Below are 14,537 nucleotides of genomic sequence, written 5' to 3' on the forward strand. Positions count from 1 at the left end.
GATTCCTTTCCTTGGGTCCACAGGGAGGAGGCAGCAGCCACCGTCTAGGGTGTTGACAGGCCTGTGCCTCAAGTACCGAGCCCCCGCCTCCCCCCAGCCGGGAACTGGGGGTGGGGAGGCAGAGGCGGATCCGCCTCCCTGTCCCCGCAGGCGGCCTGGAGTCGAGTGATGCTGGCTAGCTGAGCTTAAAACCAGGGACAGCCACCCCCTTCCTCCTCCCCGCCCCCCTGCCATTGGCTCCAGGGAGAGGTTGACATCAAAGCCGAGGCCTTATATAAGCCAGACCCTGAAGGGGAGGCCGCAGAAGGGTTAAATAGGTCTCCCGGCGTCGCCGTCCTAGCCCGCGGGAGGCCAGCGGGCTGCGTGCCTCTTTCTCTCATCAGCCTTGCCCCAGACTCTCCCAAAGCCGGCGTCCAGCAGAGCGCCGCCCCAGAGCCCACGGGTGGCCCCGGCAGTCTCTGGGGCGCATGGGGCGGCGCTAATCGGGCTGGCGGCGCAGGCCAGAGGCCGCTCCAACATGAACCTCGTGGGCAGCTACGCACACCATCATCACCATCACCACCCACACCCGACGCACCCCATGCTCCACGAACCCTTCCTCTTCGGCCCGGCCTCGCGCTGTCACCAGGAGCGGCCCTACTTCCAAAGCTGGCTGCTTAGCCCCGCTGACGCTGCCCCAGACTTCCCCGCTGGCGGGCCACCGCCCACAGCCGCGGCGGCCCCCGCAGCCTACGGTCCCGACGCCAGGCCGGGCCAGAGTCCCGGGCGGCTGGAGGCGCTCGGAGGCCGCCTGGGCCGGCGGAAAGGCTCAGGACCCAAGAAGGAGCGGAGGCGCACAGAGAGCATTAACAGCGCGTTCGCAGAGCTGCGCGAGTGCATCCCCAACGTGCCTGCGGACACCAAGCTCTCCAAGATCAAGACTCTGCGCCTGGCCACCAGCTACATCGCCTATCTGATGGACGTGCTGGCCAAGGACGCACAGGCCGGCGACCCCGAAGCCTTCAAGGCCGAACTCAAGAAGGCGGATGGCGGCCGCGAGAGCAAGCGGAAAAGGGAGCTGGTAAGTCGGGCGCCTGCGCTCCAGCCAAGGGTGCGGGCTTGGTGGGCACCCGCTTGTCCCGTACACAGAGTACGGAGTCTGCGTTGCGGTATGTGCGATTTTGAGAGGCTGCGGGGAATTCTGAGGCTATAGTGTGGGATCATGTGCTTGGTGGAAGGCGGATTCATATTCGAGTTCATTCCTAATGTGGGACAGTTTTTGTAAGGCTGTGAATGAAAACCATCCTAAAAGGAGTCCCTTTAAGGATCCTTTGGAAGATTCAGACCCGAGAAAATGCACACATCTTACATTTTGGTTCCGATTATAAGGGGGTTCTGATCCATTCCTGGACTTTCCTGGAATCTACATTAAGAATGCTGTAGAAGTGTGTTACTTTAATTTGCTTTAGTGCATAAACCTGTGAATGTGGATTCAGTTACTGTTTTCAAAGGGTTTTTGCTGAAGAGGTTAGGCTACTTTCATTGTTGTAAGGATAGGGAAACTGAGGCTCAGAGTGGGACCAGGAGGTAAAGGCCACCTACTGGAGGAGTCAGAGGTGGAACTGGGGTCAGACAAGTCAGGTCTTCTACTCCCTGTCCAGAGCGGGTCCCACTGCTCTGCTGCCCACAAGCTAGTTCTGAGGACGACCTTGATCATTTTGTGTGTGAACTCTGACAAGCAAGAGGCACAGGTCTCACCCACTGCTTTTGGCTTTGGAGATTGCAATCCCTACTCTACCTTTCTCGATCCTCTCCAGGGGGAGTCACACTTTCTGGAGGGCGGTGCTGCTAGCCCAGGGCTCTGGGACCTCTGAGGGTAGTGATTTCCAGGCTAGCAAACTCGTTTCTCTGAATTGGTGCGTTCAGGCCCCAGGCAGCAAGTTTGGGGCCGGCCGGAATGCCCCATCAGGTTTACTTGGACCCGCAGGGGCTGTGGTAAACTAGTGAAAGCTCGTCTGGGGAGACTGGGAGAGATCGATAGGCATCGGGTCTGTAAACTGCCACCAGGGCAGAGGAGAGGCAGGCCGGGGCGACACCTGGTTGCAAGGAGTTTGGGGGCGTATCACCACCCACTGTTCATCGCCGCCTCTTTCAAATAGCACCGCTTGGTTCTTGCTAAGAGCCAGGAAGGAGGATAGTGGCCCTGACCCACTCGTTCCTCCTTCGCTTAGCTGTCTGAGGCTCCCAGAGTGCTAGCGTGGACCCCCCCCTCCACCGCAACCAAGCCTGGATGCCAAACCAGCTTGGAAAGCGGGTGGGACTTATGAGGGGAGCAGGTTCATGAGCTGGAAAACTGTCGGTTCCCACCCTTCCCATTCCAACCCCAGCGGTCATCTTTTGGCACCATAAAGCCCAAACTACTGGCACTAATTTCGCCAGGCACAGAAAATTCTCATTCCCAAACTTCCAAAAACTACCCGTGCCATCCCGGGCCCCCAGAAACTCTGGCGCATGAAGGCAAATTTATAAGCCTGTTGGCCTATTTCGCAAACAGACATCTATTACTTATTTAAAAGCGCCCGATTACTGCTCCCAAAACCTTTTCCCCACCCCGACTCTATACCTGGGCGATAGGAGCAGAACAATTTAAACCTGTCTCTCGCCTCTTTTCTTGTGTGTGTCCCCTGGCAGCAGCAACACGAAGGCTTTCCGCCTGCCCTGGGCCCAGGCGAGAAGAGGATTAAAGGGCGTACAGGCTGGCCGCAGCAAGTCTGGGCGCTGGAGTTAAACCAGTGAGCTGAGGCCGCGCCGAGGACCCTGCCACGGCGGCCCGACCCCGGAGCCCCGGGAGGAGAGGAAGGCGGCGGCGGCAGCGGCGGCGGTGGCGAGGGCCAGGCTCTGAGTGCCGAGGGCTTCTAGGGGCGCATCCCAAAGAGGCTCTGCTGCGTGCTGGCAGGTCGCCGGCTGCAACAACACTCTTGGATCACACGTGCAATGTCATTTGAAATTGTTTTTAATACATTGAGAGAGAGAGAGAAATATATATATATATATATCCACCCCCCACCCCCAAGCCAGAGGGCGGCTCTTGGCTGCACAATGTGGGAGAGAGGGACTGCGGGACTCAAGCGCGCTGAAACGCACCCTTCCAACCCTTCTGGGGCGAATTTAGAACCCCCGATGCTTTCTCCACTTGGCCTGCTGGCTCTTTTTCTCATCCTCCTGTCTGCTTTGCGGCAAATCCCTCTGGCGCTCTTTTCTCAAATTAAAATGCAATAAGAGGAATCAATAGTTTTCTGCCAGGGAAAGAACCAACCAGGAAGATGAAGGGCTGCCTTTTGTTATTCTCCCTCAAACAGTGGTGTTTTACTTTACTTTATTGTTGCTCAACTTCCTATTTAGTTCCAAGGGAAACGCTTTCTCTCCTTCCCTCCTTCTTTCCTTCCTTTGTAAATAAAAACTTTTCTCTATGTTGAGAAGTTTTTATGTATTTAAACTACCTACCGTGCCTGTAGCGCTCAGGTGTTTGTTTATCTACCCCTCCCCCACCCTTTTTCTACCTCAAATCTGTAAGACCACTCACTGTCCCCTCCCTCTGCCAAAGCGGTATCTATGCTCTTGACGAATAAAAGATTTTCTGAAATCAGAGGCAGCCTGTGTGATGTCTTGGTGGGTATATCCACTGGCCCCATCCTGTCTGCTAGGTGGAGAACCCTCAGTTCTGACTTCTTTTTGATGAATGTTCATAGCAAATGGCAAATCACGTCGGGGAAGAGGGAGTAGATAAAGGATTTATTTGTGGGACAAAGAACAAAGTTCTTTGAATATAATGCCTGGAACAGGATAACTTTAGTGAACCCACAGACAGGAAAGCTGGAAAGGAATTAGACCCAGCAAGGACAGGCTAGGATTTATGCGGGTCTGCATTTGAGTTTGTGTGGGTTGGCACACCCCCCTCCCCCAGTCTGCAGGCGGTGTTTTGGGGTTATTGGGAAGCGGGCTTGTCACACAAACAAAGGGCATTCCAGGGCACTGCAACTCAGAAGAGGGGTTTGCACTGGGGAATATGTTCTTGTACCTGAGACTCTGATCTTAGAGAGTGTATAGGAACTCACAGGAGCCCTGCAGCTGTGCGGGGAAAGGGGGGGTGGCAAACACAGGGTCTGCTTAGCACAGCCCCCTGCATGCAGTAAGAGCTTAAGAGCTGGACAGATCATAGCGGCTATTACTTTATCCTTGAGTAAAATAAGCTCCTGAGTGCTTAAGGTTACACGGAGACAATTAAGGTTTCTTTCCAGCAACAAAGCATTAAACAAATATTTGTGGGAGAGCATGTGGATTTGTGCAAAGCGGTGGAGTGTCTGTGCTTGCTAATTCAGGTACTCGTACAGGACAGCTGGTTTCTGTGCCCCACGAGCACATCCACGACTGCGTGTGGGAGTGAATAAAAACGGGTGCACTTGCCAAGGCGTGGATGCGTGGAAGGCTGCAGTGAAGCAGGCAAACGCTGGCGCTTACGTATCCCGAAATAACAGTGTACAGACAACTAGCTTTGTGTGCGTGCAACTGTGTGCCAGGCTCGAGGCTAAGCGCTTTTACGTGTCCCGACAGCTCCCAAGGTTGCGCGAGGGAACGCACGGTCAGCGGTGCCTGCCCTGGTCTCCGCGCTCACTGCGAGTGAGGCGCGAACGCACGCGCGGGTCTCGGGGCGCTTCCTTGCTCCGGAGCTGAGGCCCTCGGGCTGGGGCGTGCGCCAGAAAGGAGACTGCGGGCAGCTCCAGGATCAGGCGTGTCCAAGGCGCCTCGTCCCGGCATCGGGGTGAATATGGGGCCCCATTAGACTTGGCTGTAAACACCGTGGCAGGAGCTGAACGGCTACGCCAGCCCTTCCGGACGCGAAGGAGTTAATAAAAGGTGTTTTATGGGTGCGAGGAAACGGTGGGGGAGGTGTGAGCGTCTCTCTGCTCTGACCCCCCTACTTTTTCCTTTTTTCCTTCTCGCCACCCTCCGCCAGATCAAACAGACCCGCGATTTAACTAGGGCAACACCTCTCGGTAATGAGCCGCCCGGCACACACCTCCCCCGGCCTCAGTCCCCGCCCGAGGCCCCAAGGCCCTCAGGAAGTAGCAGAAAAGAAAAATCGAGGGTTTTTCTTTTTCTTTTTCTTTTTTTCCCCCCCTTTTCTTTCCAAGAGCTGCGAAGCCCCTTAGAGATCCTGGCACGCATGGAGAAACTGCGGCTCAGGCAGCAAGCCGATCCGGGTTCCGCCGCACGGAGGGGGCCTTACCTGGATTCGAACCCAGGACTCCAGTGTATTTACTAGATGGTCCTCTCGCTTTACACAGAGCTCGGCTCCCTCGACTATTTTTAGCGCCGTGAAATATCCTAGGCACGGGAGGAATGCACACCCGGGTCCTGCTTCCTCGGAGCCCTGGCCAGTGGGTGGAGAGAGGGTACCGCGCGGTACCGCCGGAGGCGGCCAGAGCCAAGCTTGCCATAACCGTGCCTTCTCGGGAAGCCCCATCCGGCCCGGCCCAAGCAGTGTTCGCGAAGACAGTGGTGGAGCCTCAAATTCAGTCCCAACCATGTGTGGTCCCAATCTCAGGCCTGGGAAGGGTGGGGATTCTACCTCTTGCGGGGGTCACGGGGATGTCCTCCCACTCTCCCCTAGAACGCCCGAGCCACACTTGCAGCCCTCCCTCGCGGGCTGGAAAAGCCCAGCAGCACCCTCCACCCCCAGAGCAGCGGGGGCGCTCCGGGTTTCACCAACCAGTCTGCGCAGAGGGTCCCGGGACTCGGGCTCCCGCGGTTCTCTCCGCCGCCGGCTCTCCAGCCTCTCACCCTTAAAAAAAATTTTTTTTTGCGCTCCCTGCCTGGAATGGCTTTAGAGGCCGCCGGGTGCTTCCTCATTCTCTCCCAGGGTTCCACGCAGTGGGTCGGAAACCTACCTGGATCCAACAGAGGCAGAATCGCTGTCATTCGTATTTTTGAATTAAGAATATCACTTTTTTTTTTTTTTTTTTAAATCCAGGGGGGAAATGGAATGGAAGCTAACTTAAAAGTAAATTCCATGAATTTATTGTAAGTCAGTAGTCCCTGACGTTACAAAGCTTTAACGACAGGACTGTTCTACTGAAGACTGAAAAATACAGAAGGGCCTGAGATGTTTTAATTACGGAACTGGTTAAATGAGTCCATCAGTACACTGGGTTACTACGCAGTCACTGGAAAGAGTGTGGGAATTGACCTGGAGATTGTTCCTGATCTATTAAGTGGAAGGGGGAAAAAAAAAACAACCCTCCCAGGTTGCTAAGATTGTTTATCATCCTGCTTTATGTAAAACTAAATAGCATCCATGGAGGAAAAACGGAAGAATATACATCAAAACATTTACACCTCTGCCTCTGACTTTGGGGAATAGGGATAATTTTGACTTATCCTTCTGCTGAGCTCTATGTTTCTGCATTTTAGAACAATGAATAAGTATTACTTTTGCAACCAAAACAATTACGTGGCAGTTTCCTCGTAATTTCTCCAGTGACCAGCATACTTTTCACACACTTTATTCAACATACGTGAACTGAGCACCTACCTGGTGCTAGGCATTGTGGATATTAATATAATGATAAGAAGAATAATCACCACCCATTAACATACAATAGTAAGTATTTGTTGGGGAGAGTTTTATTATTATTTTTATTATTTTTTTTAATTTTTATTATTATTTATTTTATTATTCCTTCTGCGCAGTAAATAGAATCTTTTCTTACGTTTATTTTTTTATTTTCTTACATTTACAACCTATTATTGCAGGAGATCATCCTAACAAAAACACCTAAAATTTGAAGAGGAATTTATTTAAGCCCTTAGCATGAATTATTTCATATAAGCCTCACAGAGATGGCAGGAAGTTAATATTGAGGCAGAGAGAGGTGACGGACTTCTTTCAAGGTCACATAGATGGTAAAACGTGGGTTGGGTCAGATTAAAGGACAGTTCTGCCTGCCTCCCTAGACATGGCTTTTTCCCACATCTCAGCACCTCCAGAGGTGTGTGTGTATGTGTGTGTGTGTGTGTGTGTGTTTACACAAACACAGCCACTTCAATCGGATCTTTCTTGGCCCCCAAAGTAAGGTGGAGAAAAGAAAGAAGGGGGTTTGGGAAGGAATCTGGATTCTAACCTCAGCCTTCACCAGCCCCAGCTCAGAGCAGATCCCGTCTATAATATGAAGAAGGTGGTAGGCTTCTCGACCTTTGGGTTCTCTCTTAACACTCTGACTCCAGGAATCTACTTTCTGCTGGTGAAAACAGCATGTTATTCTTTGTCCCGGCCTCTGAGGTTTGTATAGTACATTCATCTTTCTTGGAACTTCCACTTTTCTAGGCACGTTTTTCTGCCGGTGAATTAGAAGGGTTCAGTGCAGGAGTACTGCTTGTCACTGCCAGGAGAGGGGAAGGTGAAATGACCAGCTCAGGGTCACACATCCAGTGAAAACTGAGCTAGGATTTGGAAGAAGTCTGTAGGCTTCAGGCCCGAGGCTCCTTTGGAATGGACTCTGGATCCGTTCTCTTCATGCAGCCAATAGTTAAGCGTATGGTCTTGCTAAATCCCCATAAAAGAAATGAAACTAAGAAATCAGCCAGTCTCATTTTTAAATGAAAAGTGACTAGGAAGAAAAAATATGCAGGGTCTGAAGTGTCTGAAACCAGCCTCCTGATTTAAACCCAATTTGTTTGAAAAAAAATTTTTTTTTCAGCCAAGAGAGTTTTTACAGCTGAGCTCTCCCAAACCCATAAAAAACAAGGTTTATATGGGAAATAGTGAAAGACTCTTAACTATAATACACAGCGTCTAATGTAAGCAGACATAGACGCTATATAAAGCTCCTACAAATGTTATTAAAACAAACAGAAATGCACATTTATCCGCACAGAATGGACAATAGAAGTCATCGGACCTCTTTTCACTGAAATGTTCACAGCACCCCATAACACTGGGACCTCAAAGATCCTTACCCACCATTTAAATGTTTCCCTCATTTTACAGGGAGGGGAAACTAAGGCCCATGGAACAGAGGGATTTGCCCAAGGTGTGGAAGTGTATTCCTTCCCCCCCTGTGTTTATTTTCAACTTCTAGTGCAGGATATAGAATGATACAGTGGCAGAGAGACTCTGGACAAGTTACTGACCATTTCTGAGCCTTGCGTCCTCACCTACAAACTAGAAGAGATCATGGCTTTGATTTCCTGGGCTGTGTGAGGACTGAAGGAGAGAAGGCACGTTAAGTAGCACATTGTCTGCGGTAGATCTATTTTTATGATTTTATCCAATGCCGCCCCCCCCCCCAATAGCCTGTGAGGCGTTGAGGATTTATTTTGGTTGTGTTCTTGTTTTCGGAAAGGTGAGGGTATACAGGTGTCCCTGCCTTTCCGAAGTTCAACCTCTGCCACTTGACTTTATTAAAGACTTATGTGAGTACCTGTTTTCTGCTAACCCGAAGAAATTAGAAGAGGATTTTCACTTTTATAAAAAAAAAAAAAAAAAAGGCTAAAAGCAAAAATAGCATTCAGTGTTTGTTGTTTAGCGAGGTGTTACGGAGGCACTCAGGCCTCCAGCAGCCAGAGTGGCTCCAGCAATCTCCTTCCCCAAGAACTACGTTCACCGTCTCAGCATCAGACTACAGAGCTTTGAGCCGTGCCTCTGAGCATCTGGGCTCCATCTCGATTTATTTTGTACATCCATTAGCTAGATGTGTCCTAAGGTATCAGAAAAGCCTAGGAAGTTCTTTTTTTGGTTTGGGAATACTCAGTTTTTTCCCCATATAGATCAATGGTAATTACTCCTTTGCTTTATGCCATTTTGGCTTACAAAAGGTGTTGTAGGACGGCTCTGCTTTCCAATGGCGGGGTAGGGGTAGGACCTGTATTTCCAATTGGCACAGAAAGTTACAGTGACTTTCCCAGGGGCACCCAGCCAGTGAGTGGATTCCTGGGTCAAATCCCTTACATTCCCCATCACTAAGGTAAAGGTAAAGGCAGGTGGGCTGCGGTAGCAGAATTTCTGAAAGTAAGGCAACAGTATATAGGAAAAATACTATGCAAGTCACAAATGTGAGCTGTGTATGTAATTACAATTTTTCTAGTAGTCACATTAAAACAGTAAAGAGAAATAGGTGAAGTTAAATGTAACAATATAGTTTACTATATTACTTATATGTTATGTATATATTAATTAATATAAATTTAAATATATAATATATACTATAAATATAAGTTAAATAAATATATATTTATTTAATTCAATATGTCTTAAACTATAATGGTGACATGTAGTCAATAAAAATATTGAGGTATTCTACATTCTTTTTTTCATATTAAGTCTTCAAGTTCAGGGGTATGTTTTATACTTAGAGCTCATCTCAGTTTGGATCACATTTCGAGTATTCAATAACCACACTTGGCTAATGGCCACCATATGGAACAACGTACATCTTAGGGCTCATGTAGCAGGAATATTAAGCCCAGAGCTTTAGTTAATCGTTATCAATAAGTAGCCACCATTGACTGAGCACTTACTATGTACCAGGCACCAGTGTGCAACATTTACATGGGCTCATTTATTCTTCCTAACAGTCATGGAGGGTAGGTTACTATTCACAGTCACATGACTAAGTGGCAGGGCTGACATGCACACCCAAGCTCGATTGTCTCCCAAACCTGCAATTTTAGCCACGAGTTCCATGAGTCTGGGAGACATTGGCAGGGCTGTAGTTGGCAGGGAGGTGTGGAGGGTCTTTTGGAGTATTTCACACAGCCGGTAGAGCCTCCAGATCCAAGCCTACCACCAGGAGTCAGGTGACCTTGGGCCACCCATCTTCTTGGGTCCTAGTTTTCTAATCTTTAAGATGGGTTAATGAAGCTTTTTCTCAATTCACAGAACTCTTGTCAGGCTGAAATGGGAAAAGGTTTTCTGAAGTGTTTTGAAACGGAGAATATAGCCTAAGTAACAGGGCCAATGTCAAAAGGGAGGTCAGGACTGACACCCAAGCCCGTATTCAACAACCACATGAGCTGGTTGGATAAGCTGTGTGGCACGGCACAGATGTCTTAAGCAGCCCCAGAGCCCTCTTCTGAAAACGGAAAGCAGAATGACTCACAGAGATGTGATGGTCCAGTAATGATTAGATTGGAAAGCTCTTGGGCTGGCCCAGAGTAAGCAGTGGTAAACAGGAGCTATCATGACTGCCTCTGTGGTAGCTGGGGTTGGGTTGCAGGGCTTGATATAGAAGCAACAGGGAATGGCAGGAAGAGGGAAGGAGCATGGCTTCTGAGATACAGCTCTTGGCCCAAGGTAGCTCCAGCAGTCCATTGGTGGGGAGTGGGAGGTATTTGTAGGAGGTGTTTGTGAGAATGTGAGAACACTTTAGTGGGTAGGAAAAGCACCAGACCCCATGGTCTAACAAAAGGGGTTTTAGCCTGCTGTGTGACCCTGGTCATTTCCTTGCCCCCACTGGTCCTCAGCGTCATCTGTAAAACTAGAGGGTCGGACCAGAGATCTAAGTCCCTTTCTGTCTTGACTGTTTCAATTTTTACAGTGGTGTGAAATCAAAGCAGTCACCAAACACAGCACCGGTGAGGGGACAGAAAATACCCCTGAGCCTTGCCCTGTGGCCTGGGGCTGCCACTAGGGGGAGGGCGCCACCTGGTGGCTGTACTCCCTCCTCTGTGTTCCTGAGGACGAACAAGTTAAGGACTCCAGAATCCCGTGAGCAGTGAACCCAGAGCCCCAGGCACACTTTTTATAACTGCTTTTGGCAGCTCAGGGGAGCTGAGAAGGGACCCAGGCAGTTCCCAGAGCTAGGAGTCCTGGGCATGAGGCTAACTCCCGCGGGATGCTGGGGTTTTGCAATCCAAGATCTCCAAAGCCTTCTTCCCTAAAGTCACCTTGGGACAGAAGTCTCTGTTTCCCTACTGTGTAGAGTCTAAGACACAACATACATTTTGTTCTCTTTCTTTGGACAGGAGCCACAGAACAAAACAATCTCTTGGTAACTCAAGCTCCTTCTGTCACTATGGCACTGGGCTCAGGGAATGCCGAGGGCTTTTCCCCTGCATGAAAACCCCCGACTGCTGGGATCCTGAGTTCTCCTGAGAGTTTTCCTGCCCCTCCACGTGCGCCACACTTTCAGTAGCCGACTTCTCTCTGGAGAAGGGGTTGCACAGTGCACAGAAGGGTCAGACTGACATGGGTTCAAACTCCAGCTCACCAGAAGACTCTCGGAAAGCTATGGAACTTCTCTGAGCTCAATTTCCCCACTGGAAAAATAGGGATGATGACAGCCTTTGCAGGCTGGTCTGAGGATTACGACCCTAGCACCGTGTCTAGCACTGAGTAGGTGCTTAACAAATAATAGCTCTTGTTTCTGCAAATATGGCGTCCTGACCACCTTTGCATATTCCAGGAAATATTCCTTGCTAGAAACATGAATAGGGCGCCTTTGAGAATGATATGAGCAACCAGAAGTAAACACACTTACTGTTGACGGTGGTGGAGCCTCTTCAGAGCTATTTAAGTTGGCTCAATGAAGTGTAGCTTGGTCTAGTCCCCATAAGCCCCAGTAGGCAGGCTGGGGTTTGGTCAGTAGTTGCTTTCCTCTGTCCCCGGGCTTTGGGTTTCCATAAGCTTCATTGGTTCGAGTTTCACCTTCAGGCCGTTGCTTACTGACATGCCTGAGTCTGCCCCTGCCACAGCTAAGGGCCCTGCTCGCCCTGAAGCCGGGTCCAATCCTGCGTTTCCCTCCCCACCCCATCCCCCCACCGTCCCCTAAGCAGGAGCCTCAGAGGGGTCTGGGGCCTGGGTCTTCCTGCGGCTCCCTTAGCACGGTTCCTTCTTCCTGGTAGCCATGAGCCCTCAGGAAGTCTCTCTCATTAGCTGCCTTAGCTTAATTAAGCTCATTCTACTCCTCACTGGCTTTCCTAAGACAGCACGCACCCGTTATGCGCGGCTCCTTCCTCGGAAGGCAGGCCGGTGCAGGGCTCCAAGGCTGCCCCGCAGACCCTCGGGTGTCAGCAGGGGAAGGACTACCTGCCATCCCTGTCGGGCAGTGAACTCCTCTGCAATTCCCAGCTCCTGGAGGACAGAGTCGCTTTCCACATCCCCTCAGACACGTGGCACACAGCCGGCACTCAAACGTTTCCTGGGCCATATTGCATTGCTTGGTTTGGTGTTTTATTAATAGTAGGTTTGGTGACTCCAAAGTCCATGCTCCTCACTCTGGCGTTTGAGGTTCGTTGCTCCCAACTGGACTTTCCCTCACCCTAGCCTGCTGTGAAACCTTCCATTTTCTTCAAGGGTCTGTTAAGGAGCCTCTTCTTCCAGGAAGCTCCCTTGATTTTCAGAAAGCAATTTCCTTCCTATTTTGCTCTTACTCTGAATCATATAGATACAGATATAGATACAGATATAGTATGGCTACATAGAGAGCTGGTATATAGTTATTTTGATATGCCTACCGATATGGCCTTAGTCATAGATACAGATGTGTGTGTGTGCGCGTATGTGTGTATGCATAAGTGTGCATGTGTATATATTCATGTCCATGTAACATGCATACACATATACTAGTGTAGTATACCTATCTAGTAGCTCTAAACTGATAAATAAAAACACGCTTACATATCATTAGATAACATTGAACATGTAGATGTATTTATAATACTTTTTTTAAAAAAAGACTTTATTTATTTATTCATTTGACAGAGATCACAAGTAGGCAGAGAGGCAGGCAGAGAGAGAGAGAGAGGAGGAAGCAGGCTCCCTCCTGAGCAGAGAGCCTAATGTGGGGCTAGATCCCAGAACCCTGGGATCATGACCTGAGCCGAAGGCAGAGGCTAATTTAACCCACTGAGCCACCCAGGTGCCCTATAATACTTTTTAAAAAAGATTTTTAAAATTTACGTGTCAGAGAGAGACAGCCCAAGCAGGGGGAGCAGCAGGTGGAGAAAGAAGCAGGCTCCCCACTGAGCAGGCTGCATCCCGGGACCCTGAGATCAGGACCTGAGCTAAAGGCAGGTGTCCAATTGACTGAGCCACCCAGGGGCCCCCTATTTATATAATACTTCTAAATCTGGTTCCCTTTTATTTGACACACAGATTGTTTCCACTCCTTCACTGTTGAGAACAACGCTCCCACGAGATAGCAGCTTACCTGGTGAGTGAGGAGAAGGGCACACTGGATTTTGGGGCCAGATAGGCCTGTGGTGACTCTTGTTCCCACCACTTCTTGGGGGCCTTGGACAAGCCATTTCACTTCTCTAAACTTACCTATAAAATGGAATAATAGTTCTCATCTCCTAGGATCCTAAGACACTTAATGTGCTTACTGCTGGGCCTGCCACGGAGGAAGAGCTCAGTGAAGACCCTGTGCCAAGCGGGGAGGCAAAAGAGAGGGTTTGCTTGGGCTCCCCCACTGCCCAGTGTGACTTGCATATGGCTATTTCATGGGGTGTGGGAAAACCCACCGAGACGATGGGGGGACAGCCTTTTGCAAGTAGAGTGCTGCCCAATTGAAGATTGTATTATTCTTGTTGTTTTTACCTGTTTTCTACAGGTTTGAGGAATATGTCACCTAGACACTATGTGTGTGGAGAAGGAAAGCTTTGAGGGCACTTTAAAAATTGCTTTGCAAGGGGCGCCTGGGTGGCTCAGTGGGGTAAAGGCTCTGCCTTAGGCTCAGGTCATGATCTCAGGGTCCTGGGATTGAGCCCCGAATCGGGTTCTCTGCTCAGTGGGGAGCCTGCTTCCCTTCCTCTCTCTCTCTGCCTGCTTGTGATCTCTGTCAAATAAATAGAATCTTAAAAAAAAAAAAATTGCTTTGCAATGTTATAGATTTGGTGAAAATGATTCTTGCCTGTTATCAACGATTTAGATGACCCCAAAAAGGCACAAAGGAGAAAGTAAGACTCCAAATCCCACCAACCAGGAGTAACCATGGCCGGCATGTGGGTTGTGGCCTTCTTTGACTTGCTCCCCCTGTGGTGGCCAGGGCAGGACAGGGCAGGCTTCAGCTGTTTAATAAACGTCTCTTGACGTCAACCAGATTGAGTCGGTAACAGCGGCGGCGCGCTCCGGCTCTGTCCCTCTCAGCCAACCTCTGACAGTTTCATTAACCCCATTAAATCATGCAGGTGCCTTCACACCTCCCGGGCTTGTTAATCTCCGCTCAGCTCTGGTAAGTTAAAACCTGGCTGCAAAGTTGGATGTACCTTGTTAACCTCCATTAAACCCTATTAAATTTCCTAACTAGAGTCTTAGTGACTTCTAGGAATCCCTCATTAAAGTTTAGTAAGTCCACTTACTCAATCCACTCTGGTACAAGGCTGCCTGTGGCTCTCCTGCTTCAAAGAGTGGCATTCCTGAGTTCCCTGATGTGTCCCCAGGATCAGATGACCCTTGGACCCCATCCCAAGAGTGCCTCCAGCTTTTTGACTCGGAAAAGTTCCTCCTCTCCACGCCTGCATTTACTCCTCTATAAACTGCAGTCAACAACGGTCCCTAT

At 49.8% G+C, this 14,537-nt stretch overlaps 1 protein-coding gene across 2 annotated transcripts; it reads left to right on the forward strand.

Annotated features, from left to right (window-relative positions):
- The first annotated feature begins 352 nt into the window (after positions 1-352).
- Positions 353-3,610, forward strand: HAND1 (heart and neural crest derivatives expressed 1). 2 transcript variants are annotated; one of them, XM_032334963.1, is made up of 2 exons: positions 353-1,060; positions 2,671-3,610. In XM_032334963.1, the coding sequence occupies exons 1-2, from the start codon at positions 518-520 to the stop codon at positions 2,773-2,775; spliced, it is 648 nt and encodes a 215-aa protein (XP_032190854.1). In that variant the 5' UTR covers positions 353-517; the 3' UTR covers positions 2,776-3,610. The 2 variants fall into 2 exon arrangements, with proteins under 2 accessions (XP_032190854.1, XP_032190852.1); XM_032334961.1 differs by having other exon boundaries at positions 438-1,060; positions 2,674-3,610.
- Positions 3,611-14,537: the final 10,927 nt, after the last annotated feature.

Source organism: Mustela erminea, chromosome 3 (assembly GCF_009829155.1).
Source record: "Mustela erminea isolate mMusErm1 chromosome 3, mMusErm1.Pri, whole genome shotgun sequence".
Classification (NCBI taxonomy): Eukaryota; Metazoa; Chordata; class Mammalia; order Carnivora; family Mustelidae; genus Mustela; species Mustela erminea.